Here is a 26,000-nt window from a genome sequence, read left to right as displayed (position 1 = left end):
AACATTCCTTCGCAATACAGAATCCCCACTCTTACTCTAGGTGTTTAATTCAATTCTTTATTACCTCGAGCCTTGCAGCTCATCAGTTCAGAATAACATATACATGTATGAACAGCAATAATACATGTAACACCAGGGTGTCAACTCTCCTTCCAATGGACACCAGTTCTCAAGGCCCCTGCGATCATCATGTACCGAATGGTCATGCAGGCGTTGACTGTCCAATTGATAAAGTATACTTAGCCTGCTTATAGTTTTAACATTTAAGTAAACAGTAATTCATATAAGTGTGTGAACAACGAGCCGCCTTGTCATTATACAGCTTACGGACATTCTTCCACAGTGCAGTATTCCCATCTTCTATTTGGTGAAACAGTATAACACCAGGGCCTCGCCTCTCCATCAACCAACTGACACCAGTTCTCAAGGTCACTGCGACCTTTCAGTATCGAATGGTGGTGTGGGGTTTGACTGTCCCATCGCTGACATGTTATGCCAGTCTGCGTACACGTGACTCGACCCTTGTAGATCTGATTTGTGATGTCATAGCAATCACTCACTGTAAAATCAAAGAAACATGAAAGTTGTCGTTATAGAATGAAAGAGGCTTTGAAAAAAAATTGAAAAAAAAGAAAAAAATGAAACGAAACGCATTATATGGCCACATTTATGTTCGCGAAAAAATTGCTACAGTAATATATATATATATATATAAGATCGCATGTATTACTGTTTATCAAAAACGACAGCCTATTTTCTGTCTACAACAAGCAGAAGTAATTTTCCCCATGAGTTCCTGTTTTGTGCTTATTATCTTTATTGACATAATCAATTAAATGAACAGTTATTTGGGGTTCTTGAATTGTGTGATAAAAAGGATGATACCAACCTCGTTAAAGATGACTAAATAGTCATGATAAATAAATGGAACAGGTTTAAGTTATTGTATGTTAAAAAACACGGAAATGACGTTATATTATACCACAGTAACTTAATCCTTTATGTAACAAGCATTTTTATTGATCATTTCTTATGTTATCCTACAATTCCATAAAAAATCGCCGTCAATTCGTAACGCCAGGTTTGATTGGACAAAGCGGGGGTGAAAATAAATATCAAAGAAAAGAGCACGTTGTAATTAAAATAAGATATTGCAGTTTGTGATTACAAAACTTAAAGTTAATTTGCTTTTTGCTATCTATTGATAACACAAAAACGTGTGTACTCCTGGCATTTATATAAAGTACAGTCGCCTTTTTTTGCGTATTTTTTGTTTTTGTTTAGTTTAGGATCAATAATGTAAAATAATTATCAAAGTGGAACCTGGTTTAAATGGTTGTAGGAAGTTTTATAGAGTGATAAGCCGACATGAATTGCTGTCACAACATTTGCAATAGTAATTGCAGGTTAACTGCAAAATGTCATCATGTAACATTTTCAATATGACTTTAATAGTCTATGTGGTCTCGCGTTTGTTCATTCCTCCTGTGATATCCATTCAAAAATATAATATTGCATGTACAGTTGCGTAACATAACTTGAAATCAATCCCTTAGAGTTTTTATCTTTAACTGTATACAACGGTCGTCATAGGGACCAAATTGAGAAATATTCTTTTTATTTGTGCCATATGAAGCCGAAGGTGTTTGATGCTCGTTAGTTTACCTGTTGGTTTCGTTGTTGTATACATTGTTTTCATTCAAGAACTTGACTTTACTTACTTGGATTGACCAATGATTACATGGAGGGTGTTGTCGAAGCAGAAGAAGATGTAATTCTAGTCTTATTCTCATTGCACATTTTCCGTCTCCGTGTAAATCTTTTCTTTTGTTCATATTTTACCCTAGTTTTACCTAATTTGATTTTTTTTGACGCACTGTTGATGTTTTACATCAACAAGTCTTTCAAAAATGTTCATTACATATTTACTTTGGTAGATTATACAATTCTAAAATGACATCTTTGAAGTATTGGCGGTAACGTAACTATGTAACCATGAGTAATACATGAAGATTTATGGCCACACGCATCCTTTACATCACACGCTGGTTTATAATCAAAACCCCCGATGCTCTTTTGGACTTTTTGTTTTAAAACGCTAGTAATAAACTTGAGACTCACAAGAACAGGAAATATTTGCTTGCGACCATGTAAGGTCTCCGTCGCAGCGTGTCAGGGGACAATGAGACACGGGGTCTGCAGTTACCAAGGATGCACATCGATACCATGCAAATGCGGTTGAGCCTCGATATGGCCTTTCTGTGTTGATTCTAACACCTGTCATGTTAGGTGGTGTTAATATGGTTGGCGGGTTTCCACAGTCCAGGTCTTCCACTGGACAGTAGTCCCATCTCATTTTCGGATCAGTTGTATAACACCAGGGGCGCTGCTCGCTGTACATTTTACATCTATTTCCGAGATCACTCCGACCGCGGTAGAAATTAGGTACATGAGGTGTGTCGCTATCCCACCTCTGACATGGCACGCCCCGTACGGTACAGGAAACACCGCCCTCGTAATCATACAGACTAGTATTGAAAACATCTTTCACTGTAACGATAAACATATCTTGTTAAATCGTAACAATTTCGTCAAATCGGATGTGTTGACAGTTGGTTAACTGATTTTCTTAGAGTAACTAAAAGAATTAGTTAAAACATAAGTATTTTACCTTCTCCATCTAATACCAGATCAAACGATCAAACTTGGATTCATATGAAGATTGATTAACTTACATTCAACACCTGCAGATATATATGTTAAAATTGAACAAAATAAGAAAGTATTCTGTGCGTTTTTTCTAGGAAATGTTTGGAATGGAATAGCTTACAAAAAAGGAAAATTAATTTTTAGTGATTTTCTTATTCAAATTTTCAATACAAGAAAGTGACACTACAAGGCATATAAAACTCTGTCCCAGATACTATGGATAGATATAAATCAAAATATCAAAATGCAATGCGAGAGAAATCTGGACATGTTTGATGCTCGGTGATATGTCTAGTGGTTCTGTTGTCCTTGTTCTCATTTTGGAACATGACATCAATTGACCAATATTTACATATTTACACTGATCAAATAATTGATGGATTATGAACTATTTTGAGGGTATCGTATCCAAAGTGATTCAAACGACTCACGTACCATTGGTTCATAATATCAACCAATTTTTCCTAATAGGTTTGACATTGTTAGATAGAACACATATATAATTCATGAGTGTGACTACCAATGTAATATGTTTAGTCTCCCTCACGGATGAAGTTACCCAATTATTTGCGATGTGAAATATATTTGTTATTACTGAAAATATTATCAAATAGGTTTTGGTATATTTCCTTTCTTGTTATATACTATTGTATGGCGTTTTTGGATTGGGAAGTTTATCAGACGGAGCGGTTAAAAATGTTATATTCCTTTAGAATAAAATAGTGAAAAAAACATTTTAATACTTCTCAATATTTCAGAGGTAAAGATGTAATAACAGGATCATTAACCTGTCATAGATAGTCTGGTCATCACTTCATTTTTCTAGAGCTCAAACAAAACCTAACCGTGGTCATTTACATTAAAGAGAGTTTTCATATCCATATCAACAAATTGACGATTTCAACATCGATACGTTTTAGACACCTAAGCTTTTGAATAATCGGAACATCTGGTCCTGATTACTGTGTCTATACTTAAAGGCAAGATCGCCGCCTGGGAATCTACTGAGGGGTTCCGGTTAACTTTTGACGTGACCCATGACGCACTTCCGTCAGGAGGTAATACAAACAACGAGTAAGGATATACATTCAGAAATTAGTCTGAAGACGAACAAAATATTTGCTCAATTCAGTCCAAAGCAACAATGATAATCTCATAATGACTGATTTTCGTCAGTTGATGTTACCATAAGTTGAGGTGGAGAGTTACCTGAACAAGACGCAGGCGTTGTTGTTAAACTTTGTGGATCATTACACAGAACGATTGGACAGCTGCTAACCACTTGTTGACCTGCAATTTCCTCGCAATGGTATCTCGCCCGAATACTGCTTCCGTAATACGGATATTCTAAGGAATAGCCTTGCAGGACCGGCAAAGATTGACAAATATCTGCAAAATATTACGAATCAGATTTCAGAACATGCAACATGTTGCTTCGGAACATTTTCTTCCGGTTGATAACTTCAATAGATGTGAGATTCTTATGATTAAGATACAACAAGTAGAAGTAAAACCTTCTACTGATTGTATCATACGAACTTCTATCCTAGCTTATCATATTTATCATATTTAATTTTATATTGTACAAAAAAGAACGTACAGAAAGAAAATAATTGCGATTGCAGTTTATCCCTCGTGAAAGAAAACACATGTGTTGTACACGAAGGGCTAGTAGGAGATCATCACATATTCATACTGGATGCGGATAGTATCGATTGGTATACAGGTATAGAAGTGATAGCATGGTCATTAAACTAATCATAAGTATGACTGTCATAAAATAAGTACTTACACATACAGTTCATATGGCACTATGTCAAATTAACCGTAGTTTGATCATCGAATTACATTGATTTCCTTGGATCAACATTGGAAATTACGTCAGTATTCCACGGAAAATGGTATCAAAGAGCTGCATTTCTTTCGAAACCAAGATGAAAATACCATAAAATCATAAATCAATAAATCCAACTCAAAATATGAACAATAAATGAAAGATTTACAATCTAGATGGACGATACAAACGTTTAAGAAACAATGTCAAAAACCAAATTCGTACATGCACTTATCCCTAGATTCAATCCATTTCCTTATCGTAAGCTACGTGGCTAAAAGTAGACCTGGTTAACTATAACAGAACCGTCAGTCGTACTAGCAAGCATCGAACACATCTTCAAATCTCATAAAGATATAAACCATTTCTTTTCGAGATAATTAAGACGATCATAAATAATCCTCATCAACATGAATCTGCAAACTGCCGACATCTTTCACGAAAATCTTAGTAATAGGGAACAAACCATTGCCAAACGAATCAACTGCACAATGTAAACGCACTAGGTTGTTGAAATCAAAACGTTTTTTTATTAAAAGTGGGAACATTTTCACATTTAACAACAATTTGATGAACTGTTAACACAGTAAGTTCCGTTGTTAGAAAAGATCGATGTCAATGGCTGGGTGGGGATCCTCATTCACTATGATGGTTTCAATTGTTATTATTAAATATGTTAACTATAAGATTAGAAAATAATGGTAATGTATTTATCATTGAAACTTTCCAATTATACTTATATTTGTTTTACCATTTCATTTATAGTATGTTTACTTACCGTGTAGTTTGTAATGCTGTACAACACTTGAAGTTTTACAGGATGGCCTTGCATCAATGTCTTCAATAACCACCCGACACTCGCCAGTTTTACTGTTAAAGGTAAAAGCTTCCCGGTTCTCGATATCACAAAGTATTGCACACTCTAAAGGTGACGCGGTTGTCGACTTTGACGTAACAGTGAGCACCGAAAAACATATTTCTGAAGAATACTGATGCCCATAAGTTTCTACATACTTAAAAATCACCACGAACAGACACTGTAACATAATAAACCGATACATTTTCTGGGGAAAAAGTTTTCGCTGGTTTACACCAGCTTTCATCATCTTGTCCTGTAAAAGTTCTACAATATATAAGTGCTTATTGATGATATGTTATTGTATGTTTACGAACAGTTCCTAAGAGGACCGGTTCATGGAAAACAGTGCAATGCCATCCCACAATCTAGTACAAGTTGATATTACATTATATGATTGCAAGCTTTAACATCCCTACACGATATCGTGTATTGATTTCAAGTCCAAGATCATTATTTATTTCTGAAAAATCTAATGTCTGCATGGTACCCTTAAGGTTACCTGATGATTAATTTTCAGAAAAAAAAGATATAAATGTACTTTATTAATGTTTTCAGCGATACCAATTGCAATAGCAATTCATTTTATTGCTCAATATTTCATTAATATAAAAGATACATCGTTAATATTTATTAGAGGGAAGATGTTTGGCGTCGCATACGTTCGAGTTAAGTTCTTCTACCGGTATTTTGTGTGAGTTTGCGTTGTGATTTGCCAAACAGAATGATCTTCTTTTTTCATTTTTTTATGTTGACAACAGCAATAGCTTATGAACTTTAAAGGTACAGCCAGCAATTTTGTAACTTAGGCAGGATGTCACTTTAACATATAGATGAATTGCACAAAAGCAATTGGCAAAAATAAAAAAAAAATCTTCATTCCGACAAGTTCACACAAAACAAACGTTGATCTGATTTAGAGTAAATCTTGATCAACCGCACTTCATTTGACCGACTGAAGGAAACTCTTAAAAAACCCTTATTTGCAGTAACGGAATTTAAGTATAATGTAAGTGATACTTTTGCGAGGTATTTCAAAACTCTCGAGTGTAAGAATTTAAATTTAAATTTCATGCAGTAAGGCTTGTTTCACGTCAGACAAAAGTTTTCTCTTCGTTGCTATACGTAAACGTAGCATTTAAAGAAGTTAGCCTGTCAAGTCTTCAAGAATATATCTGTAAACATCAAGCTAAAAGATGAAGGCATTTTATGGTACGTCTGATTATAAATCAGAGGGTGGATCTCCCAAAACCTATGACCATCTCAGTATTCTCATGTCATAACCTTTTAACAAAATCCCATCTCATATTCTTGTAATAGATGACTTCAATTATCCATATGTAAACTTGGAGACGCGGAACGCAAAAGAAAAATCCGAGGAATATCTATTTGTGGAAAGCGTTCTGGATTTTTCCCTCTTCTAACATGTAAACAAAAACAAACCCTTTGGAGAGGTACAAATAAGTTTGAGTCTGGCATTCACTATTGCGGCAGACCTGAAATCAAATACTGAACACTAGAGTCCCCTTGGCAAGAGTGGCCACTTTACACCGAGCTTCGATTTCAAATGTTACACCACAACCATAGAAACTGCTAGACCATTTTTTTCACGATAAAGCTGATTTTACTGAAAATTCCAACATGCTGGCGACTTTAGAAACAATAATAAATACATTTACAGTCTCACATTTCATCCTAAGAAAGTGTTATTTATATAGGAAATCAACATTTTTGCGTAATTGTTTCTTTTAATCAATCTTGGTTATAATCCTTAACATGGAGTGTCTGTTAAAATCATGCAAATTTAACATCGGCATTACACGAACAATGCAGTTCAATTCATCTTACTTTGTTCTGGATTCTTTTCTTTTCCAAAATGTACGAAAACGAATTCGTTGGAGAGGTAAAAATGAGTCTTCAAAAGTTTGGCAGAATGACTCACAACGGCAGCGATCTCGGGCCGTATTAATAAACTTTATCCGAAAAAGTCAAACATAAATGTTAGAAAACAATCATATTTTATGAGTTGTAAATATATGGAATAGCTTTTGAGGAAATGTTGTATAAACGCTGTAAACAAAGAGATTAAAAGACAGACTGAATAACCACTAAGCCGACCATGTTTTATTGTATTGTCATAAAGTTAAAGTTCAGGTTTAATGGATAACGTGATGTTACATTTTATAGTGTATTCCATATATATTCAGGGTCTGGTGAAGAGAATAAAAAAGATCCTGTATAAGAAAATAAATTAAACTAGATGTAACACTGGTAAAATGGTCATTCCATTACCCCCGGTTAGTAGAAACATCAGCTCCCAACATTGTAGTGATAGTCCTCAGCATTTCTTCTTGTACCCTTCTGCAGCTCGATGTTTGCAGTTTTAGCCTTCTGAACCATATTGCTATTTTTCAGCCTTGTCAAAACTTCAAAATGGCAGGCACAGTAGCGATTTTGTAGCATGATTCCACAACTTTTTCATGATACTGTCTAGGAATGTTCAAAATTTGAATCCATCAGCTTGACAACCATGCTCAAATACAGTAGTCTGTCTATCCGTCGATTGCCAGATGACCGTTAAGGAGCATTGGCTTTCTTGTTGAATTTGTGTATATAATATTATGTGATCTTGAAATACATGAGCATTATCTTCAGTCACTTGGTCTTTTTCACTCGACACATCATCTATTACTTCATATCTGACAGTAAACACAATTTTCCAATCTCCGACCATTGGCATGTGTTTGCACTGAATGCAATTATAAGAAGTACTTATCGCTCTATTCTATGAGCCTGTCAATATCTGATAGGAATGCAATGCATTCTCATCTTCGAGTCCACGTTTCTTTAGAATTTATACTACCTTGTAGATCCCTTCTATTTAGGACAAAGTAAGAGGACAGTCATTCGAATTCAGTAAGCAATACTATGATAGTGGTTTTCATCAACATTTGCCTCTGGTATTACGGAGCACTTCAGCTCCATATTTTCCATTTCCCAATTTTTTCCATTTTTCTGTTGTATACAATTCCATTTGTGTGGACAAAATGTCTCACACATATTATAGGTAGAACTTCGCTCGAACGTCTGCGGCGCCAAAACAACTTCCCTCTAATTAATATTAACGATGTATCTTGTTAATTGTCAAATCAATGAGCAATAAAATGAGATGCTATTGCAATTGGTAATGCTGAAAACATTAATAATGAACATGTGTATCCTTTTTTTCCCTTGAAAATTAATCATCAGATAACCTTAAGGGTACAATGCAGACATTAAAATCCCCAGAAACAATTATCTGGGACTTAAGATTAATACATGATATTGTTAAGCGATGTTAAGGCCTGTAATCATATAATGTAATATCAACTTGTACTAGATGGTTGGGTGGCATTGCACTGCATGAACTGGTCCTCTCGGGAACTGTTCGTAAACATATAATAACATACATGTATTATCACAAAGCATTTGGATTTTGAAGGTCCCCTTTTAAGGCTGATTTCATCACATGATTTTTTTTTTCTTTTCTTTTCTTTTTTTCATTGTATGACTGTTACGAGTGTAAGATGGCTCGATGAGAAAGAAATAAACAAATCATAGAGAGTTTACATGTAGGTGTTTGCGTTTGAATTTTGGAATTTATTTTTTTTTAATTTTGTATCAGTGAGATACAGAAATACTGTGAGTTTATGATGCTAATGTAATATCACAAGGTTTTCCAGTGATTTTGGCAAGATATATAGATGTGATGCTGGAGAGAGAAACAAATTGGTGAACATGCATGTAATTTATGGATCGATATGATGACTGATTCAATCAGGTATTTCTGCCTGTCAGGCACATGCATAAGTATTTGTGTATTGGGTTGTGATTTGGAATAATGTATAACTTCTTCAAAGTAAATATACGACTTTAATTCAAAGCTTTCAAGGTGAACTTGATAAATAATTCAAACAAATCAATAAAGAACTGATTTGATATCGTTTACTGTCACTGAATATCCTCATACAATCTAGTGAAAACCTCATCAAAACTAAAGGAGTACAGAAACGCTTACACATATTTACGCAGATGATTGATAGTGTTCAGCACCTATGTAGCCAACGCAGCATTTCCAATATCCGTATCAAATCATTGCAGATAAATGTACACTCGTGTACCTTTCTAACCGAATAGAGGCCCGTTAACCTAACTTAAGATTTGGTTGGTCATTGGGTATATAGGTCTATTATAAGTAATGTTATTTCTCATCCTGTGACCTGTGGCCTACATATATTGTTTCTTGCTTATACAACCAGAGGTAGAATTATTTAATTCCAGTATTACTGTAAAAAGAAAAGCAGATTTTAAAAAGAATAACAGCAGTCTACCCACACCTAATCCCACCTCTTTACCCTGAAGGATCTCCTTTTTTAGGGACCATCCTTACCAAATCAAGAAATAACCTGTTTATTGTCATACTTTTATCTCAAATATAATCTAATTCATATTTAATCCCTCATCAACTGAGTGCGTGTAACTCAAACATAGTTTTTTTTTTCGGAGTTCCAAAACTTACAGCTAGATACTAGCGCATTTCTTATCATGCTATGTATAATACTATATAATAAACCAATCATCATGTTCTAACTGATCTAAGACATACATTTGTTACATTGTATCTCAGGCGAAGTGTAACAGTAAAAGAAATACCTCTCCAACATAACTAAATGACCAATGTATACATAATGTAGAATCATAAGTTTTATATCAGCATTAAATATTTCATTTGCAATTTTATCATAATGTAATACATATTATCCGTCTGTATTTCTGAGTATACTTATTTTACAGTTATATTAATGTTGGCGTGGAAAATGTATCAAAAAATATCAGTATCACTATGCATTTAAGAGTTATGTCCCTTCCGTAGAAAAACCTATTACTACAAATACTATAGCTTTGTTATTCTAGGTTTCTGTTGTGTGGAATATAAATTTATGTCGACGATCTATGTGTTATTTTATTTATGTATCAGAAAGGTAAGATGTGTATGTAACACATACGAAATATATGTCATTTGCTGTTAAGAATAAGATATAAGTATTTTCATTGTCTACATATTCGTTATTGTGTGTATAAAGAAATAGGACGTGCGTATGAGTGTTCAACAAATCGGACAATCTTTGACAAGTGTTATGAAAATTTCTAGCGAATAAAGTAGATTCCGTATTGATATTTTCATCTATAGGTGCACATATCCTGATATAAGTTAATGAAGTGCAGAAAAGTGATAAGTGAAATGTAGTATTTCAACTTTTAGTTAAAATTGTTACAGTTCGAAACACGGCATTTGGTTAGTGTCATGCATTTATTATAAAGTCAACAAAAGAAAAAGAAAATATGCTAACATTTTGTGTAAAATATTTGTGACATTATGACATTACGACAAAATACCTTCCAGTTATAGATTATGCTACCACAAATTTAAGAGTAATAGGTATAACGTGTAAAGATGTTGTATTTAAGATAAGTGTTACTAGTTATAAACAATCCACCGAGTACATCCATAATATGACAGCAACGAGCCGCCAGTCTTCCTTGTCATTATACAGCTCACGAACATTCCACAACAGGACAGTAGTCCCATCTTTTATATGATGAAACAGTATAACACCAGGGCCTCGCCTCTCCATCAGCCAGCTGACACCAGTTCTCAAGGTCACTGCGACCTTTCAGTATCGAATGGTGGTGTGGGGTTTGACTGTCCCATCGCTGACAGGCAATGTCTGTCTGTGTACAGGATACTCGACCATGGTAGATCTGATCTTTGACGTCATAGCAATCACTCACTGTAAAATCAAATAAACATGAGCTGAAGTATAATTTGATTCAGAATGAACATTGGAACACGGTACGTTAAATAGATAAAAGGGATTTTGACAATAGATTAAAAAAACATTCTGTATGTATAAAGTAAATGATATTATGTTTTGTAAATGTTTCATAATAAAATAATCAATGCATTGTACCTTGGCGTCATTTGAGGTTCTTGTATTGTGGAGCATAAAAGATGACACTAGCTTGGTTTCAGATACGCTTACCACAGACTGGACACAATAGTCACGGTAAATAAATGGAATATGGGTAATTGTGTGTTGAAAACATACATACATAAGAAAGCGGTAACATGGAAATGACGTTATGTTATTCCATAATATCTTAATCCTAAGAGAAACAAATCAAGCATTTTGATTGGCCATTTTATATGTTGTCAACCCATATTATCATATTTTGTCAAGTCTGATTGGCTAATTTGGTAGTGTAAGAAATTATAAAATAAAAGATTAAGTATAAAGACATTCCAGGTAATGATTGATATTATAAGAAATAACGGGAACTAGTTTTATATGGTTTTGAGCAACGACCACGGGATGTACTTAGCACTTATACAGATTACAGTCTGGTACTCTGGTTTGTGTGTTTGGGGAGGAGTTTAAAGGTGTGAGGATGTTTGTGTTTGGGGAGGAGTTTAAAGGTGTGAGGATGTTTGTGTTTGGGGAGGGGTTTAAAGGTGTGAGGATGTTTGTGTTTGGGGAGGATGTTTGTGTTTGGGGAGGAGTTTAAAGGTGTGAGGATGTTTGTGTTTGGGGCGAGTTTAGGGTGTGAGGATTTTTGTGTTTAGGGAGGGTTTTAGGGTGTGAGGATGTTTGTGTTTGGGGAGGGGTTAAATGGTGTGATGATGTTTGTGTTTAGGGAGGGTTTTAGGGTGTGAGGATGTTTGTGTTTGGGGAGGGGTTAAATGGTGTGATTATGTTTGTGTTTGCGGAGGGGTTTAATGGTGTGAGGATGTTTGTGTTTGTTGAGGGGTTTAATGGTGTGAGGATGTTTGTGTTTGTTGAGGGGTTTAATGGTGTGAGGATGTTTGTGTTTGTTGAGGGGTTTAATGGTGTGAGGATGTTTGTGTTTGTTGAGGGGTTTAAGAGTGTGAGGATGTTTGTGTTTGTTGAGGGGTTTAAGAGTGTGAGGATGTTTGTGTTTGGGAAGGGTTTTAGGGTGTGAGGAAGTTTGTGTTTGTTGAGGGGTTTAATGGTGTGAGGATGTTTGTGTTTGTTGAGGGGTTTAATGGTGTGAGGATGTTTGTGTTTGGGGAGGGGTTTAATGGTGTGAGGATGTTTGTGTTTGTTGAGGGGTTTAATGGTGTGAGGATTTTTGTGTTTGGGGAGGGTTTTAGGGTGTGAGGATGTTTGTGTTTGGGGAGGGTTTAATGGTGTGAGGATTTTTGTGTTTGGGGAGGGTTTAATGGTGTGAGGATGTTTGTGTTTGGGGAGGGTTTAATGGTGTGAGGATTTTTGTGTTTGGGGAGGGTTTTAGGGTGTGGGGATGTTTGTGTTTGGGGAGGGGTTAAATGGTGTGATTATGTTTGTGTTTGCGGAGGGGTTTAAGAGTGTGAGGATGTTTGTGTTTGGGAAGGGTTTTAGGGTGTGAGGAAGTTTGTGTTTGTTGAGGGGTTTAATGGTGTGAGGATGTTTGTGTTTGTTGAGGGGTTTAATGGTGTGAGGATGTTTGTGTTTGGGGAGGGGTTTAATGGTGTGAGGATGTTTGTGTTTGTTGAGGGGTTTAATGGTGTGAGGATTTTTGTGTTTGGGGAGGGTTTTAGGGTGTGAGGATGTTTGTGTTTGGGGAGGGTTTAATGGTGTGAGGATGTTTGTGTTTGTTGAGGGGTTTAAGAGTGTGATGATGTTTGTGTTTGGGGAGGGGTTTAGGGTGTGATGATGTTTGTGTTTGGGGAGGGTTTTAGGGTGTGAGGATGTTTGTGTTTGGGGAGGGTTTTAGGGTGTGAGGATGTTTGTGTTTGGGGAGGGTTTAATGGTGTGAGGATGTTTGTGTTTGGGGAGGGTTTTAGGGTGTGAGGATGTTTGTGTTTGGGGAGGGTTTTAGGGTGTGAGGATGTTTGTGTTTGGGGAGGGTTTTAGGGTGTGATGATGTTTGTGTTTGGGGAGGGTTTAATGGTGTGAGGATGTTTGTGTTTGGGAGGGTTTTAGGGTGTGAGGATGTTTGTGTTTGGGGAGGGTTTTAGGGTGTGAGGATGTTTGTGTTTGGGGAGGGTTTTAGGGTGTGAGGATGTTTGTGTTTGGGGAGGGTTTTAGGGTGTGAGGATGTTTGTGTTTGGGGAGGGTTTTAGGGTGTGAGGATGTTTGTGTTTGGGGAGGGTTTAATGGTGTGAGGATGTTTGTGTTTGGGGAGGGTTTTAGGGTGTGAGGATGTTTGTGTTTGGGGAGGGTTTTAGGGTGTGATGATGTTTGTGTTTGGGGAGGGTTTAATGGTGTGAGGATGTTTGTGTTTGGGAGGGTTTTAGGGTGTGAGGATGTTTGTGTTTGGGGAGGGTTTTAGGGTGTGAGGATGTTTGTGTTTGGGGAGGGTTTAATGGTGTGAGGATGTTTGTGTTTGGGGAGGGTTTAATGGTGTGAGGATGTTTGTGTTTGGGGAGGGTTTTAGGGTGTGAGGATGTTTGTGTTTGGGGAGGGTTTTAGGGTGTGATGATGTTTGTGTTTGGGGAGGGTTTAATGGTGTGAGGATGTTTGTGTTTGGGAGGGTTTTAGGGTGTGATGATGTTTGTGTTTGGGGAGGGTTTAATGGTGTGAGGATGTTTGTGTTTGGGAGGGTTTTAGGGTGTGAGGATGTTTGTGTTTGGGGAGGGTTTAATGGTGTGAGGATGTTTGTGTTTGGGGAGGGTTTAATGGTGTGAGGATGTTTGTGTTTGGGAGGGTTTTAGGGTGTGATGATGTTTGTGTTTGGGGAGGGTTTAATGGTGTGAGGATGTTTGTGTTTGGGAGGGTTTTAGGGTGTGAGGATGTTTGTGTTTGGGGAGGGTTTTAGGGTGTTAGGATGTTTGTGTTTGGGGAGGGTTTAATGGTGTGAGGATGTTTGTGTTTGGGGAGGGTTTTAGGGTGTGAGGATGTTTGTGTTTGGGGAGGGTTTTAGGGTGTGAGGATGTTTGTGTTTGGGGAGGGTTTTAGGGTGTGAGGATGTTTGTGTTTGGGAGGGTTTTAGGGTGTGAGGATGTTTGTGTTTGGGGAGGGTTTTAGGGTGTGAGGATGTTTGTGTTTGGGGAGGGTTTTAGGGTGTGAGGATGTTTGTGTTTGGGAGGGTTTTAGGGTGTGAGGATGTTTGTGTTTGGGGAGGGTTTTAGGGTGTGAGGATGTTTGTGTTTTGGGAGGGGTTTTAGGGTGTGATGATGTGTGCACAGTAAATGAGAATAATTCATTTACAATGTTAATTATACGGTTTATTCAGCACTGACTTAGTTTTCCCAGTCTGGATTTTCTCTAGAATCATTAATGATGCTGTGAATTGATCAACCGCACTGAATAAAAATTTCAACCCACATCAAATCGAAATGACTTGATGTCTGTATATACAACTTTTATTGCCAATACCGTTAGTAATCACAGGTTATTGAAAAAATGTTTCATAACATTGTCCATATTAATTTCTCGTTCACTCCCGAATATCCTTAAATATTGATAAACAGTCACGCAGACATTGTGAAACCGATCCCATGGTGTTTTGATAATGAGATGGATGTATTAAAATCGACTTAATGATAATTTATGTTTAAAGTTACATGTTTACATAGACTCCTTTCATTAATGTGATATTGTAACGAATTTATTATGTAAAAGTATCGGCTCATTAGATGTCATAATTTTGTTAAAAGTTGTTTTCCTTTTCGAATTTATTTTGATTTTTTGATAATATGGTTATTTTGTTTCCTTGTTTCCCTGTTTTGATTCTGCAAATCAATCCATTTTCTGTTCACGTTTCAAGGTAGGTGTAACTTAATTACTGTAAAATCGATAATTTTCGTTGAAGTTTTATTTTCATTAAATTAGTGGATCCTCTTAATCTAAGAATTTCAATGTACGAATTAATAAGAAGATAAAAAATGATGATTTTTTCACAAAATTCAGTACCAATAAAAAAGCACCTTTTTGTAAAATCACGAGATTTCGGCTCGACGACAATACTACTTAGTTGTTTAATTTCGCGGAGCATATATTTCTCAGTTGTAGGTTTGTGCTACTTAAAGGGTATCTAATTCCGCGTTTCTCTATATGATTTGTATCGATGTATACAGGAATAACCGATATTTTCTGAGATTTTGAACCAGGAATGTAGTGAAATTAAATTCACCGCGAATATTCAGTAAATGATCTTACGCCACTAACATTTAACCTCTTACTTAGTTTTATTTATTTCTTGACATATTAGCCTTGTTTTACATCAACATGTCTTTCAAGAAAGTGTCTAATAAACATTTAGAATAGACTATTCTAAACTGTCGTCTTTGAAGTACTGAAGTTTCTTTAAATGAAACATTAAGACCTAACTACAAGTGCTGTAGAATTATGTTATAAGTAATGACGATTTTTAAGGCTAAATGTTACCTTTACGTCACACAGGAAATTAAGTGTATATACTTTACGTAAATTGTGGGTAATAAAACTTAAATGTGGTTGAAATTTACAACTGGTCTTCTGACATTACTTAGAATTATTTTATACTATGTAATAATAATTCATTGGTCCACACTGGTCATGAATGTGAATTCGTCAGCAACACTTTGTAATTGGTATAAGTCGAAAAAGAAAACAATATTAATCAAAATCAGACATTTAATTACAATGTTCTTTTGGATTTTTTGTTTGAAAACCAAATGGAGACTTACAAGAACAGGAAATGTTTGCTTGCGACCATGTAAGGTCTCCGTCGCAGCGTGTCAAGGGGCAATGCTGCAGGGGTTCTGCTGTTACCAAGGATGCACATCGGTACCATGCCAGTGCGATTGAGCCTCGATATGGCCTTTCTGTGTAGATCCCAGTTCCTGTCATGGTAGGCGGTGTCAAAATAGTTGGCGGGGTTCCGCAATCAATGTCTTCCACGGGACAGTAGTCCCATCTCATTTTCGGATCAGTTGTATAACACCAGGGGCGCTGCTCGCTGTACAGTTTACATCTATTTCCGAGATCACTCCGACCGCGGTAGAAATGAGGTACATGAGGTGTGTCGCTATCCCACCTCTGACATGGCACGCCCCGTACGGTACAGGAAACACCGCCCACGTAATCATCCAGACTATTGTTGAAAACATCTTTCACTGTAACGTTTAACATTCATATTGTTACTTGAGGTGTTTTTTTCCAAACCAATACAAAAAATAGACGATTTTAGTACTGATACTGGGCTTTTCACCAATAAAAGATTTGATGACCACATGGGATTCTGTCAAGATTCTATGAATGACTTTTAACATGAACAATATTCTCATGGGGATATGACGTACTTTCGTCAGGTGGTATTATATGCAACTATTAAGGATTCACATTTACGTTCACTAAGAACAAATACATTCAAAAGAATTCCCTTTGTCAGTACAATGATAGTTTCATATGATTGATTTATTGATTTAAGTGTATGTAGAGAAAATAAATGACTGTGCATGAATGCGTGAAATTACCCGAACAAGATGCAGGTGTGGCTGTCAAGTTTTGTGAATCATTACACAGAACGAGTGGACAGCTGGTGACCGGTTGTTGATCTATGATATCCTTGCAACGGTATCTTCCACGAGCACTGCTTCCGTAGTATGGATATTCTAAGAAGTGACCCTGCGGGACCGGCAACAATTGACAATTACCTGCAAAATATTACGAATAAGACTTCAGAACAGGTAACATATTCAGTTTAGTTAATGTAGAAGATACGATTAAATTGTAATTTATCCATTGTGAAAAGAGGAATATTTCTATAGAGCAAGCTGAACTTAACACGAACTACTGGTAGCAGATCATTATATAGACATATTGGATACTTCTTTGTGCGACGTGAAACTGCGTAACTGATGCTGGTTAGTTTACCTGTTGGTTCTGTTGTTGTATACCCTGTTCTCATTGGAACACGTGGCATTACTTTCATGGATTGTCCAAGGTGTACATATAGGTCATATTTTGCCCTAGATTCATGGAATTTGAATTCGAATTATGATTATGATGTCATGCTGGTATTATCTTGATATATTTTGTGTAAACAACCAGCATCGAAAATGTTTTTTGTTCAAGTTGTTCATGGGCAATTCCTGAGGTATGAAAATAAAGGACACAAAGCAAAAATCAGATAGGAATGAGTATTAGTAATTAACAATAATATATATCCTTGTACTATATTGTTTGTTATGTACGCGATGGCTGTGATTTCTCTTTCACCTCCATTTTCGCGATCAATAAAGAAAAAGTGAAATTAGATAGCCAGCGAACATTTATTTGATAAATGACAATTTATGAAAATATCTGTCTGCATGCATTGACACCAGTTCATAAACATGCGCAAAGTTAATTACCCGCGAGCATTCCCAAACCGAAAATACCTTGAAATATTAGCCCCGTGAAATTAAACAACTGTACATTAGTTGGAGAAAATATCATTTCATTATCCGAAAGCTAGTTTGCAGGATAAAATGTAAATTCTTGATTCTTTGGCCAAGTTCGCCATATTTGCATCATTCTTGCATAAAAAATCTTTGATCATTATAAAATTATTAAACTATCCGAGAATTAGGGATTGAGGATTATGATTAATCGTATTTAATACATTATGTAGTATGTGATTATAATACAAGGAATGAGGTTAAAACGTGAGTCAGTACATCTGTATATTGTAAATCATATCCGCTATATTGATTATATTGATTTTCGATTAATTATAGGCTATGGTTAAAAGTTTGATTAATTATAGGCTATGGTTAAAAGTTTGATTAATTATAGGCTATGGTTAAAAGTTTGATTAATTATACGCTATGGTTAAAAGTTTGATTAATTATAGGCTATGGTTAAAAGTTTGATTAATTATAGGCTATGGTTAAAAGTTTGATTAATTATAGGCTATGGTTAAAAGTTTGATTAATTATAGGCTATGGTTAAAAGTTTGATTAATTATAGGCTATGGTTAAAAGTTTGATTAATTATAGGCTATGGTTAAAAGTTTGATTAATTATAGGCTATGGTTAAAAGTTTGATTAATTATAGGCTATGGTTAAAAGTTTGATGAATTATAGGCTATGGTTAAAAGTTTGATTAATTATAGGCTATGGTTAAAAGTTTGATTAATTATAGGCTATGGTTAAAAGTTTGATTAATTATAGGCTATGGTTAAAAGTTTGATTAATTATAGGCTATGGTTAAAAGTTTGATTAATTATAGGCTATGGTTAAAAGTTTGATTAATTATAGGCTATGGTTAAAAGTTTGATTAATTATAGGCTATGGTTAAAAGTTTGATTAATTATAGGCTATGGTTAAAAGTTTGATTAATTATAGGCTATGGTTAAAAGTTTGATTAATTATAGGCTATGGTTAAAAGTTTGATTAATTATAGGCTATGGTTAAAAGTTTGATTAATTACAGGCTATGGTTAAAAGTTTGATTAATTACAGGCTATGGTTAAAAGTTTGATTAATTATAGGCTATGGTTAAAAGTTTGATTGAAATTGAATACAGATAAGTCAGATATAAGTTTTCTATAACCAATGGATATGAACATTACTTGATAGTTATATAAAGGTTCGATAAGTCCTTAACATCATCATAGCAGCAAATAATATAATATGACTTTTAAATTAAATGACGACAGTTACAAAACAAATTGCACCGTCGTTAAAACATTTATGTGTTCATCATATTATACATTACAGCTGGATACTATCCTCACTTTACACTACTTGTATGTGCTCTAAAACTAATCGTACAAACAAAGAGAATCCTAAGAAAAACGTTCAAGATATTAGAAAATTCACGAAGACTTGAAAGACGCCAAATGTTTAGTCATTTAATAATAATAAAAAAAAAGTCACACAACTTTCTTTTGTCCCCTTAAATTACACAGAAACCACACGTCTGAAACAAAGCTGTTAACTGCGTGCAGTCATCTTTGAAACACACAGATGATGCAGATGTAATTAATAAAATGCTATTACAAACATATGTTATCATAAGCTATGATAACTAGACCTAAATAAGAAATCCTGATCATAAAAACGGAACAATTTGTCATTCACAATGAATCTGGCAAATAAAAAGTAAAACAGCAATCAAATCTACATATGTATATGATTTGGTGAGAGTATCAATAAATAACACATATCATTTGATATAAAGAAGTGTTTCAACAGACTGCAATGTTTACGTCCCGTTTACGGTAACAAGATTATTAATTTATGGGCGGCCTTTCACCCTGTCATTGTTTACATATTCTAAAACCATTTTATTTTCAGTACTTATGTCAATGTAAAAAGACCACAAAATGACACTTTTAACAAAGGAGCTTGTTGAATCTTAAATAGTATACTTGATTGTTCCATTGTCAACTACCATGTACTCATCCATGAACGTGACATTAATTACTTGGCATGAATAAGAGTAACATGGCGGTTGTCGCCGATGAAGTAGGAAACAATGACCGTTCCTAAACACTGTCTTTCAAGAGTCTCCATGAAAATCTTTCTTTTGTCAATAGTTCTCCTCGAATTGAACACTTTACACAATTTCTGAATATCAAATGATTTTTCATAAATTTCAAATAAGACTTATTGCCTTAAATCTTTAAAATGTTCAAGGTGTCATAAAAAGTACCAGTCGCAGCCAAGTATTCATCAAATAAATGGTACTAGGATAGTTGAATCAATACATCGACTTAAATGTATTCTATGAGACGTTGAGACGCCACATCCTTTACGAAAATCTATTCTATAGGCATATTTACAGAAAACTAAAAGTCAAGGAAACTATTGAAATGGTTGCACAAAAGGCACACACAAAAACAGCACCTTTCAATACAAATCAGGGACGAGATAGAGTAGAGCCAACTAATGAATAAAACTGCATAATACTGCTGTTTTATCCATCTACGCCTCACCATTGGTGCTAAAGTTGGGAATTGGTGAAACCAAGAAGGCGACTGCGAAAGATCCAAACTTAAAGACAATGTGAAAGAAAGTAAAAATACAAAAAGACACTGATTCCTACATTCAAACAGTTACATTGTTGTTAAGCCACGTTGCCAAATGAGACAAGGTTACCGAGAACAGAAGCGCCTGACGTACTAGCAAGGCATCAGACATGTCCATTCTCCCTAATGAAATCAAAATGATGACTTCAAATACTCAATAATAATTTCCATCAAACTGCATCTTTCGAATCCGCCATTTGAGTTTATTTCTAAGCTGTCACTATTCATTGTAATGGGGAAAAGTAATTAAATAACGCATACACTACGACCTGCTACCAAACAGTGGAACATTCAAAATAGAAAAAAAAACATATATATTATACAGTTTATTGACATGCTGTTGCTGTTAGATTCGATGCAAGAAAATGTCGTAGTCAGCAAATGATATGAATTTTGACGCGTTCAACATAATTTCGACATCATTTTCAAGTTAATTGGGAGAAGGTCTTGATTTAATAAGATGATTTCAATTTTTCATTTTGATCTATAATGACCAAAATTTTGTTAAGTTTGATGAAATTTACGGTACCATATCAGCAATAATATTATTTATAACATGTCTGTTTACATACCGTGTAGTTTGTAATACTGGGCATCACTTTGAGTTTTACAGGATGGCCTTGCATCAATGTCTTCAATAAACAACTGACACACGCCAGTCTGATTGTTATAGGAAAACGCCTCACGATTATTAGTATCACAAAGTATCGCACACTCTAAAAGCGACGTGGTTGTCGACTTTGACGTCACAGTGCGCACTGCCAAACACGTCTCTAAAGAATAACGACGTCCATAAGATTCCACGTGCTTAAGATTCATCACAAATAGAAACTGAAACAAAATACAGCTATACATTTTCTGAAAAGAATCTTTTCACGTTAGGAGTTCACACAAGGTAACCACGTTCTGTCTTTAAATAGTCTTTTAATGAGAGTCCTTGGTGATGCGCGTTTATATATGTAAACGATCAGTTCCTGTAAAGACTGGCTGATGGAAATGGAGTGGTGACATAATATATTACTACCGATGAAGGGAAGGTGTGAACGTTTCAAGTACTGTAGTACTGAACAAAGTATTGATAGTATTGTACTGAAGTACTTCACCAATCGAATTCCTTAAATTTATGCAACAACCTCTCTGATTGGCAGAGCCAAGTCTAGATCGATTGTGGGTGGAGCCAGGTGAAAAAATACTGTGCAGACATCGGCATTTTACAAACACTCGACTGTCGCGAGAGGTTAATTGGAAGAGTCCAAGTCACAGGTGGCTTCAGATCAGACCTAATTGGGTTGTCCCATTTGTTTCGTTCTACACCCAATGATACTTTGCTTTTCCATCGATGGTACAACGAGAAAACGATATATATATATAAACTAATTTACGTACAAAATATATATCAACAGGTTAGATCACTGGGACCGGAGAATTCATAACATCTTAACAGTGAATGTAGTCACATAGTCATTCTGTACTAGTTTTATTTATTTATTTATTTTTTTGAAGGGGGGGGGGGGGGGGGGAGGGTTGGCTCAAAATATTTCGGTTTAAGCCCAAGCTCTATTATATGTAACAAAGAATTACGAATTACCTGGGACCTCCTGATATATGCCGATAATTCATACTGCATTAAAAAATAAAGGAATTCTGTGGTCCCATATATTTTTTATTTTATTTTTTATCTTTCCATCGAAAATTATACATATCCGCAACATGTGAAAAAACTTTGAAGTTGGTTGGGCGGAATATCTAGAGCATTTACTACTGCAAGTTCCAGAAATTCTGACACAAGTCGGGTATATTTGCCCGAAGCCTCAGTCTCATGACATTGAATACATATTCAGTTACGTTGTATTCCGGGGAATAAGGCGGCTGAAAAACCAGGGACACGCCATATTCTTTCAGCATATTTCTTAAAATGCGCTCTCCCTGTCTATGGTGATGGAATCCACAATTATCCATCACAACCACATCGCCTTGTACAAAAACAGGATTCCCCATATCGTTCGTATCGGACATAATTTCGTCGAAGAAAATTTTGCGTACTGTTGCCGTCGTCGGACATTTTTCCAGCGATTACTTAGTACTTGTTATGTAACTGATAGTGTACATTAACTCCGCCTACCGGAACAAATTGGGTGTCAGATCAACTATTCAGGTTGTCTAAACTCCGCCCCCGACCAATCACAGAGGTCGTTGTATACTTGACTCGATTATTTGAATACTTCAATACAATAGTATCAATACTTTGTTCAATACTATAGTAAGTGTGTCGTTCACACCTTCCCTTCATCGGTAGTAATGAGGCTTGAACATCATCCATACCCGTGTATTGATCTATTACCCATTACGATGAGACGTTAACCGATACATCTATTGATATTTGCAACATTACATCTGCAATGATTTCAAACTTTTCACTTAAATAGCTGTAATGAGGAAATCTGTCTTGGTTTTGTTAAATAAGTTGTTTTAGCATGTTTCCGGTTTCAGATACAGTTGATCATCATTTTATACAGTGTCATATATGAACGCTTTACAAAGGACTATATATATATATATATATCATATTTTTGTATAGTGTCCTAGTACAGTATTCTTTTGAGGTGACACTGTCCCTATTACAGTATTTGGAGGTGATACACTGTAAGAGTCAATGTCCCTATTACAGTATTCTTTGGAGGTGATACACTGTAGGAGAGTCAATGTCCCTATAAAAGTATTCTTTGGAGGTGATACACTGTAAGAGTCAATGTCCCTATTACAGTATTCTTTGGAGGTGATACACTGTGGTAGAGTCAATGTCCCTATTACAGTATTCTTTGGAGGTGATACACTGTAAGAGTCAATGTCCCTATTACAGTATTATTTGGAGGTGATACACTGTAAGAGTCAATGTCCCTATTACAGTATTCTTTGGAGGTGATACACTGTGGTAGAGTCAATGTCCCTATTATGGTATTCTTTGGAGGTGATACACTGTAGGTGAGTCGATATCCCTATTACAGTATTCGTTGGATGTGATACACTGTAGGAGAGTCAATGTCCCTATAAAAGTATTCGTTGGAGGTGATACACTGTAGGATAGTCAATGTCCCTATTACAGTATTCTTTGGAGGTGATACATTGTAGGAGAGTCAATATCCATATTACAGTATTTTTTGGAGGTGATACACTGTGGTAGAGTCAATGTCCCTATTAGAGTATTCTTTGGTGGTGATACACTGTAAGAGTCAATGTCCCTGTTACAGTATTCTTTGGAGGTGATACATTGTAGGAGAGTCAATTTCCCTATTACAGTATTCTTTGGAGGTGATACACTGTAGGAGAGTCAATATCCATATTACAGTATTTTTTGGAGGTGATACACTGTAAGAGTCAATGTCCCTATTACAATATTCTTTGGAGGTGATACACTGTGGTAGAGTCAATGTCCCTATTACAGTATTCTTTGGAGGTGATACACTGTAGTAGAGTCAATGTCCCTACAAAAGTATTCGTTGGAGGTGATACACTGTAGGAGAGTCAATGTCCTTATTACAGTATTATTTGGAGGTGATACACTGTAAGAGTCAATGTCCCTATTACAGTATTCTTTGGAGGTGATACACTGTGGTAGAGTCAATGTCCCTATTACAGTATTCTTTGGAGGTGATACATTGTAGGCGATACATTGTAGGAGAGTCAATCTCCCTATTACTGTATTCTTTGGAGGTGATACAATGTAAGAGAGTCAATGTCCCTATTACAGTATTCTTTGGAGGTGATACATTGTAGGAGAGACAATGTCCCTATTACAGTATTCTTTGGAAGGGATACACTGTAGGAGAGTCAATGTCCCTATTACAATATTCTTTGGAGGTGATACACTGTAGGAGAGTCAATGTCCCTATTACAGTATTCTTTGGAGGTGATACACTGTAAGAGTCAATGTCCCTATTACAGTATTCTTTGGAGGTGATACATTGTAGGCGATACATTGTAGGAGAGTCAATATCCCTATTACAGTATTCTTTGTAGGCGATACACTGTAAGAGTCAATGTCCCTATTACAGTATTCTTTGGAGGCGATACAGTGTAAGAGTCAATGTCCCTATTACAGTATTCTTTGGAGGCGATACACTGTAAGAGTCAATGTCTCTATTACAGTATTCTTTGGAGGTGATACATTGTAGGCGATACATTGTAGGAGAGTCAATGTCCCTATCACTGTATTCTTTGGAGGCGATACAGTGTAAGAGTCAATGTCCCTATTACAGTATTCTTTGGAGGCGATACACTGTAAGAGTCAATGTCTCTATTACAGTATTCTTTGGAGGTGATACATTGTAGGCGATACATTGTAGGAGAGTCAATGTCCCTATCACTGTATTCTTTGGAGGTGATACAATGTAAGAGTCAATGTCCCTATTACAGTATTCTTTGGAGGTGATACATTGTAGGCGATACATTGTAGGATTGTCAATTTCCCTATTACAGTATTCTTTGGAGGTGATACATTGTAGGAGAGACAATGTCCCTATTACAGTGTCCTTTAGAGGGGATACACTGTAGGAGAGACAATGTCCCTATTACAGTATTCTTTGGAAGGGATACACTGTAGGAGAGTCAATGTCCCTATTACAATATTCTTTGGAGGTGATACACTGTAGGAGAGTCAATGTCCCTATTACAGTATTCTTTGGAGGTGATACACTGTAAGAGTCAATGTCCCTATTACAGTATTCTTTGGAGGTGATACATTGTAGGCGATACATTGTAGGAGAGTCAATATCCCTATTACAGTATTCTTTGTAGGCGATACACTGTAAGAGTCAATGTCCCTATTACAGTATTCTTTGGAGGCGATACACTGTAAGAGTCAATGTCCCTATTACAGTATTCTTTGGAGGTGATACATTGTAGGCGATACATTGTAGGAGAGTCAATGTCCCTATCACTGTATTCTTTGGAGGTGATACAATGTAAGAGAGTCAATTTCCCTATTACAGTATTCTTTGGAGGTGATACATTGTAGGAGAGACAATGTCCCTATTACAGTGTTCTTTAGAGGGGATACACTGTAGGAGAGTCAATATCCCTATTACAGTATTCTTTGGAGGTGATACACTGTAAGAGTCAATGTCCCTATTACAGTATTCTTTGGAGGTGATATATTGTAGGAGAGACAATGTCCCTATTACAGTATTCTTTGGAGGGGATACACTGTAGGAGAGTCAGTGTCCCTATTACAGTATTATTTGGAGGTGATACACTGTAAGAGTCAATGTCCCTATTACAGTATTCTTTGGAGGGGATACACTGTAGGAGAGTCAGTGTCCCTATTACAATATTCTTTGGAGGTGATACACTGTAGGAGAGTCAATGTCCCTATTACTGTATTCTTTGGAGGTGATACACTGTAAGAGTCAATGTCCCTATTACAGTATTCTATGGAGGTGATACACTGTAAGAGTCAATGTCCCTATTACTGTATTCTTTGGAGGTGATACACTGTAAGAGTCAATGTCCCTATTACTGTATTCTTTGGAGGTGATACACTGTAGGAGAGTCAATGTCCCTA

At 35.9% G+C, this 26,000-nt stretch overlaps 2 protein-coding genes across 2 annotated transcripts; both read right to left on the bottom strand.

Moving 5' to 3' along the window:
- Positions 1-323: 323 nt before the first annotated feature.
- LOC132562956 (plasminogen-like) lies at positions 324-5,649 on the bottom strand. The gene is made up of 4 exons (XM_060227734.1): positions 5,322-5,649; positions 3,919-4,098; positions 2,122-2,550; positions 324-559 (listed from the first exon to the last, which is right to left on the bottom strand). The coding sequence occupies exons 1-4, from the start codon at positions 5,647-5,649 to the stop codon at positions 324-326; spliced, it is 1,173 nt and encodes a 390-aa protein (XP_060083717.1).
- Positions 5,650-10,994: 5,345 nt separating this feature from the next.
- Positions 10,995-17,650, bottom strand: LOC132562955 (plasminogen-like). The gene is made up of 4 exons (XM_060227733.1): positions 17,620-17,650; positions 16,900-17,079; positions 16,107-16,539; positions 10,995-11,226 (listed from the first exon to the last, which is right to left on the bottom strand). The coding sequence occupies exons 1-4, from the start codon at positions 17,648-17,650 to the stop codon at positions 10,995-10,997; spliced, it is 876 nt and encodes a 291-aa protein (XP_060083716.1).
- Between the last annotated feature and the right edge of the window lie 8,350 nt (positions 17,651-26,000).

Source organism: Ylistrum balloti, unplaced genomic scaffold (assembly GCF_031769215.1).
Source record: "Ylistrum balloti isolate Yb309-2 unplaced genomic scaffold, AGI_CSIRO_Ybal_v1 Utg371552, whole genome shotgun sequence".
NCBI classification, from domain to species: domain Eukaryota; kingdom Metazoa; phylum Mollusca; class Bivalvia; order Pectinida; family Pectinidae; genus Ylistrum; species Ylistrum balloti.
The sequence above is the reverse complement of the archived record's forward strand: the minus strand, read 5'-3'. Positions and strand labels throughout refer to the sequence as shown.

Bases quoted from the DNA above. Each gene is read 5' to 3' on its own strand.
- LOC132562956 (XM_060227734.1), bottom strand. From the start codon at position 5,649: ATGATGAAAGCTGGTGTAAACCAGCGAAAACTTTTTCCCCAGAAAATG. The intron at 4,099-5,321 runs GTAAGTAAACAT...AATATTTTGCAG, and splicing joins ACAGCATTACAAACTACACG to ATATTTGTCAATCTTTGCCG. The intron at 560-2,121 runs GTGAGTCTCAAG...TTGATTTTACAG, and splicing joins AGCAAATATTTCCTGTTCTT to TGAGTGATTGCTATGACATC.
- LOC132562955 (XM_060227733.1), bottom strand. From the start codon at position 17,650: ATGGAGGTGAAAGAGAAATCACAGCCATCGC. The intron at 16,540-16,899 runs GTAATTTCACGC...TAAACGTTACAG, and splicing joins CACACCTGCATCTTGTTCGG to TGAAAGATGTTTTCAACAAT. The intron at 11,227-16,106 runs GTCTCCATTTGG...TTTTACAGTGAG, and splicing joins AACATTTCCTGTTCTTGTAA to TGATTGCTATGACGTCAAAG.